Raw genomic sequence first — 6,889 nt, 5'->3', positions numbered from 1 at the left:
GACAGTATTACCGAGTCTATAGTCAAATGAAGGAAAAGACGACAGGTGACAGGCCTTGAGACAACAAAAGAGTATAGTCCATAAAGTCATATCCTCACTTCGAGGAATAAGTTCGTGACTCCAACGCAACTACCAAAAGAAAATGTTAGACCCCAGAGTAATTAATAGAAGCCAGTATGGATGGGTGAACAAGATAAACTAAACATGAATTAGGGACTGAATGATTTGATAATAGTCGGCATCATGAGAATTTCAGATTTCGTTCTGGCGATAGTATAATGGATAACAGAAGAAGATTCAGGAGAAATTCAGAGAATGGTCATCCAAGAAGATGTTTCCCTAAAGCAAGCAATATGAGCAAAGTTAAGCTCAAGGGACTGTATGTTTTAGTTACACTAAGTGTCACCATCGCAAGTAAGGAATTTTGCTATCCTCAGTATAGAAGGATTACCACAAGGCGAGTAAGGGTCATCGATAGTATGAAAGGACGCTGAAGATGATGAGGAAAAACATCTATAGGTTGGGAATATGGTATTATGTGGTGTTAAGTAAGAATTAAGTGATTCTAGTAATTATGGAATGGTAAAGGAAGAATGCGATAAGAATGAAATTTCACTTATTCAAAGCCTGCAGATATACTACGATTCAAGAATATTATGCAAACACTAAGGAAACACTAAGCCTGCCGAGATGTTATTGATAGATAAAGAGCCAGTGCAAGACGTAAGTTAAGATAAAGGAAATAACCCAAGAATGATTACAAGAAACATCGATATAAGAATGGGCCAATTAGTAATTCGTAAATTGGTTCGGGAAGAGCCTAGTTACGGCTAAACAGGAGGTTAAAGATGAGTCAGCAGATCGTGCAAGATAAATGTAGTAAACCCCAACATGGAGAATTCAGCCTCGCTGTCATGTCATTATAATATTTGAGATATATTCAAATAGGAGTCAGGGTAATTAAATGTACCGTATGAGTGTTACGGAGATAAAAGAAAGTGTCACTGGGAAGGCAGTCAAATATCAGTTCAGAAGCAACCCTACAAGCGCAAGGGTGAGGAAGTAAGTAACTACGGATAATTATAGGCGAGGAAGGACATCAACAATTTTATTGGGTATACGATGTAATAAGCTTGTAGCTTTACAAGAGTCAGAGAGTCCTCCCTAAGTACTACAATGAAGAACTAGTAAGAAAATAAGGAAGAAGGCTTCAACCAAAGCACATTGACCTAAAGAGGAAATGGTTGTGTAACAACAGTCTCACTACAAAATTATATGCACTCCAAAAGAAAGTGGCACCTACCATGGACAATGAGAAAGGAGTAAAACCAAAAGTAATATTCAAGACCATATGAGTTGCACAAAAACTTCGGCATGCGTGAGAACTTAGATAAGCTAAGTATGCATGCAAAAAGGGGGCAGAAAGACCAGGAAAAGTAATAGCTTACGTTTAAAAAAAGATAAGATGGAAAGAAAGGAGTTATTCGATCAATGATCCAGAGTTAGTTACGTTATGAATGCACTTAAAGATTCGGAGTATTATACATGCAACATATATGTTGAAAAATATACAGACATAGAAGACTCTAGTTATAACGACCCGACTGGTCATTTTACTTTTTAGAACTCCGTTCCCCTAAATAAAACTTCTCGCGCTTTCTTTAACTAATTTACAACTTGTGGGGATGGTTGGTTCGGGATTTGGAATAATTTGGGTTGAAATATGCTCATTTGATTCCTTAAAATTTTCTTAAAAGAATAAGTTTGACTTTGGTCAACATTTTTAGCAAACGAACCCGGATTTGTGTTTTGATGGTTCCGGAGGGTCTGTAGGAAAATATGGGACCTGTGCGTATGTTTGGAATCGAATTTTGAGGTCCCTAGCCCGAGTAATGAATTTTTATTAGAAATTGTTAAACTGAAATTATAAGGGTATAAAGAAACTAAATAATGATTGATCACATTGGTATCATGCTCGTATGTTGGTTCTGGAGCCCAGTACAGGTCCAATATAAAATTTAAGACTTGCCCGCAAAATTTGGTGTCAATCAGAGTAGTATAAGTAAGTACGTTTCGGCAAGTTAGAAGTGAATTTAAGAACTCTTGCAGTTCACAAGTTTGATTCAATTGGTTTTAGGGGTGATTCGTAGATTTAGCATTGTTTCAGGTGTTCGGAAGGTTCGAACGGGTCCATTTCATGATTTCAAACTTGTCGGTATGTTCGGGCGGGGCCCGAGAGCCCCGAGCGTCAATCGGACGAGGCTCGAGTGAAGTTGGAAAGTTTGAGAAGAGCTGAAGCTTCTGGTTTCTGTCATAACCGCACCTGCGGTTGGTTAGCCACAGGTGCGAGATCGCAGAAGCGGTCATCCTCTCACAGATGCAGCCAAGGCAGGCTAGACCCAAAATCGCAGAAGCGGCTATGCAGAAGAGGCTTCAAGACCGCAGAAGCGATCCCAACCCGGTTGGCCAATTCCGTAGATGCGGCCTCTTCCTCGCAGAAGCGAGACCGCAGATAAATCACTAAAGCAGTGCGCTTCATTTAATACGGGCTTCAGTCATTTTTGCCCATTGTGCACTCGTGTATTGGGCGATTTTGGAGCTTTTGAGAGAAGATTTCCACCTAGCATCTTGAGGTAAGTTCATCCCCATTATTTCTAAGTTTAATATTTGAGTTTTGGGTAGATTAACACATAAAGATTAGGAAAAATCAAGGGATTAGAGCAAAACCTAGGGTTTTGATAAAACTCATATTTTATCACGAAATTGGTAATGAAATGAAGTAGAAATCATATATTATTGGTCCTTAGGTTACAAAGAACAACTTTCTTCGAAAAATTTAGGAATCCGAGCATGTGGGCGGGTCGGATTTTAGGAAACTTGTGTTTAAGGGTGGGAAATTGCTTAAATAGTTAGAATGCGATCTTGGGAGCTTGTATTGTCTAGTTCCTACCTCGTTTATCTAGTTTTGGATTGTTCAGCTCCAAATTGAGAGTTTGAGTTTGTTCTTGGTATTGACAGTATGCTTTGGATCGAGCTGAGTCTCCTATCTAACCTTGTAAGAGGGAATTATATCCCCATAGGTGATGTAATCTAATAATTTGCCATTAAATGCGGGGGCTACATACGCGCTAGGTGACGAGAGTCCGTGCGTAGCTACTATTATGCTAAGTCCGGGTAGTTTAGGACCCAAAAGCATGCTTTATGTGGTATTCTTTCAACTCTATATTTAATTTGGATTGTTTAAATCATGGTGATTATGATAAATGAGACTAGTTAAGAGGAGCATGATCTTTATTGGCCTTTTTAAAGAAAAGTTGATAATTCAGTGAGTAATTTCTCCCCAGTTATATGGTCTTGTCTGCTTGTGTTTAATCACATTTGACCGCGTCGCATGGTTGATTCACGAGCAGGGTAATAGATGAATCTATGGTTCGTGTTGTTCGACCCTCGGCAGTGCACAATTTACTTCTATGTTGGATCGGGTCGTACGACCTCGGGACTACTTGCGCATGCTTTACTCAGTATTTTTCTATGTCTTGAGTTTATTATTTGTCTTGGAATGGAAATTTCCAGCTGTGACATTATCTAGGAGAGGACCTGTTAGTTCTTGCTATACATTGCTAATTAGTTATTTTATCCATGCTCAGTATAATTCATCTCTTATATTATTTGACCCTAGTAAGTGTCAAGTCATCTTCTCGTCTCTACTTCTTCAAGATTAGACAGGATACTTACTGGGTACATATTATTTATGTACTCATACTTCACTTTTGTACTTAATTGTACAGGATCTGAGGCAGGTACATCTGGCTATCAGTTCGGTGCGCATCCCTAAGCATATTCTGAGACCTCCACGGCGAGCACCCTTTCTGTGCCGTTCAACAGCTTGATGGAGTCTCTCTTTACTTATTTTTTTGTTGTCTATTCTATTTTGGATGGTAGGATAGAATTATTCTTTTGTATATTCTACGAGTTGCCTACAACTTGTGACCAGGTCTTGATGTACATTAGTAGACTATTATTTTGGGAATTTGTATAATTATTTTGGTACATTACTGGTTATTACCTATTTTAACTTTAACTTAAGAAATTGCTGCAATTATTTTGGTAAAAGTAAAATGAGAACTTATTTATATTTCTGCGTTGGCTTTCTCGACAATGGTGTTGGGCGCCATCATGACCAATGGAAATGGGTTGTGACAACATGGTATCAGAGCACTAGGTTCACGTAGGTCTCACAAGTCATGGGCAAACCTAATAGAGTCTTGCGGATCGGTACGGATACGTTTGTATTTATCTTTTAGAGGCTATATGGTGTTAGGAAACTACTCTTTATTCATTTCCTATCGTGCAGTGGTTGGTATACTAAACCTTCCTCTTCTATTCTATCACAGATGGTAAGGACACGCACGGCTGATGTTACAGACCCGGGAGGAGCCGCTCCCCCCATTGCTAGAGGCTGAGGCAGAGGCCGGGGGAGGGCACCGGCCTGAGGTAGGGGGCGAGGGCATCCCAGAGCGGTCCCAGTAGCACCACAAGCAGATCTTGTAAGAGATCCTATCGTTGAGGAGCAGGGCGAGGTGCCCACAGCCGAGCCTACCCCGGCGGACTTTATGACAACACCGGATTTTCAGGAGGTCATAGGCCGTATGCTGCGGTTCATGGACACCATGACTCAGGCTAGTTTATTTCTAGCAGATCTACATCACAGGTAGGAGGGGGAACATAGACCCCTACTGATCAGGCTTTTGGTCACACAACTATAGTGTATCATAATCCGGGTGCACTACCCATAGATGGGGCTCAGCCAGTTGCTGCATTGGTGCCCGAGCCCAGACTAGCTGTGGATGGTGACCCACATGAGTTATTGGATAGATGAACTAGACTTCACCCTCCTATCTTCAGGGGTGAGCGTCATGAGGATGCCCAGGATTTCATTGATAGGTGCATGGACAAACTACACAACAGGAGGATATTGGAGTCGCATAGAGTTGACTTCATTACATTTCAGTTGGAGGGCAGGGCCCGTAGATGGTGGCAGTCCTATGTTCTTGGTAGGCCAACAGGTTCTCCTCCCCTCACTTCGGGTCAGTTCACGCAGTTATTCTTGGATAGGTATATTCCACCCTCTGAGAGGGAAGAGCTGCGGTATCAGTTTGAGCATCTTGAGCAAGGTCAGATGTCCGTGACCGATTATGAGGCGAGGTTCTTTGAGTCATCTCGCCATGCACTCATGATACTTCCCACAGATGCAGAGAGAGTGCGGAGATTTGTTGCGGGGTTGCACCCCGGTATTCTAGCTAGCATGGCCCGAGAGGTAGACATGGGTACTGAGTATCAACTAGTGATAGAGATTGCTTGCAGGATTGAGGTGTTATTGCCAGAGAGGTAGAGAGCAATTTTAGTAGGACAAGAGGGCTCGATTTTCTGGAGAGTTCAGAGGTGCCCCAGCCAGGGGTAGGGGGCACACAAGGAGGGGTCAGCCCAGCAGGCCCCCGTATTCAGCAGCACCACCACCTCCCCGAGGTGCTCTAGTGAGATCTTATTTCAGTACGATACCGGAGAGTTCATACCGCCCACCAGCTATTCAAGGTTCCTCCGGCGGCTATTCTGGTCATCAGGGTTCTTCCAATGCTTACTTCAGTGCTATACCAGAGAGTTCATATCACCTACTAGCCATTCAGGGTTCTTTTAGTGGATATTCAGATAAGCAGGCTATGGTACAAAGGGGTTGCTACAAGTGTGGAGATCCGGGTCACATGAAGAGGACTTGACCTAGACTTCGGGGCAAGGCAATATAGCAGGGTCAGCAGCCTATGATTTCAGTACCGGTTGCTCAGCCTCCCAAAGGAGGGGGACATGCGAGTAGAGTTTGTCCTAGAGGTGGAGGCCAGGCAGGGAGAGGTCAGTCAACTACTTCTCAGTCAGGTGGAAGCCAGCCAGCCGGTGCTCCAGCCAGATTCTATGCGCTTCCGGCTAGGCCAGATGCATTGGCCTCAGATTCCGTCATCACAGGTATTATTTCCGTCTGCGGTAGAGATCCTTCGGTATTGTTTGATCCAGGGTCCACCTATTCATATGTATCATCTCTATTTGCTCGTTTCCTGGTTATTCCTCCTACACCTTTAGGCACTCCTGTTCATGTGTCCACTCCCATGGGTAATTCTGTGGTTGTGGATTGGATCTACCGGTCATGTGTGGTGACATTATGTGGTTTTGAGACTATAGCGGATCTCATGTTGCTTGATATGATCGACTTTGAGATCATCATGGGCATGGATTGGTTATCTCCATATCACACCGTCCTAGATTGCCATGCCAAGACTATTACATTAGCAATGCCAGGGTTGCCAAGGTTGGAATGGAAGGGTTCCACAGTTGATACGTCTAGCCGGGTTATCTCTTTCTTGAAAGCTAGTCATATGGTCGAGAAGGGGTGTTTGGCTTATTTGGCTTATGTTCGGGATACCACCGCATAGTCTCCGACGATCGATTCAGTTCCAGTAATTCGAGAGTTCGTCGATGTGTTTCCTTCTGATCTTCCTAGCATGCCACCGGATCGTGATATTGATTTCTTTATTGATTTGGCTCCTGTCCCACTGTACCGTATGGCTCCGAAGGAGCAACTTGAGGAGTTGTTAGCAAAGGGGTTTGTTAGACCTAGTGTATCGCCTTGGGGTACACCAGTGTTATTTGTGAAGAAGAATGATGGGACTATGCGGATGTGCATCGATTACCGCCAGCTGAACAAAGTCACCATCAAGAAAAAGTATCCATTGCCTTGCATTGATGATTTGTTTGACTAGTTGTAGGGTGCTAGGGTGTTCTCTAAGATCGACTTGAGGTCGGGGTACCACCAGTTGAAGATTCGGGACTCGGATGTTTCGAA

General features: G+C 43.0%; 1 protein-coding gene across 1 annotated transcript; it reads left to right on the top strand.

Moving 5' to 3' along the window:
• Positions 1-278: 278 nt before the first annotated feature.
• Positions 279-6,479, top strand: LOC138883649 (uncharacterized). The gene is made up of 4 exons (XM_070164346.1): positions 279-379; positions 4,906-5,388; positions 5,645-5,720; positions 5,841-6,479. The coding sequence occupies exons 1-4, from the start codon at positions 279-281 to the stop codon at positions 6,477-6,479; spliced, it is 1,299 nt and encodes a 432-aa protein (XP_070020447.1).
• The last annotated feature ends 410 nt before the right edge of the window (positions 6,480-6,889 follow it).

The sequence above is a fragment of the Nicotiana sylvestris genome, chromosome 12, assembly GCF_000393655.2.
Source record: "Nicotiana sylvestris chromosome 12, ASM39365v2, whole genome shotgun sequence".
In the NCBI taxonomy this organism is placed as follows: Eukaryota; Viridiplantae; Streptophyta; class Magnoliopsida; order Solanales; family Solanaceae; genus Nicotiana; species Nicotiana sylvestris.
This window is presented reverse-complemented; position numbering and strand designations above follow the sequence as displayed.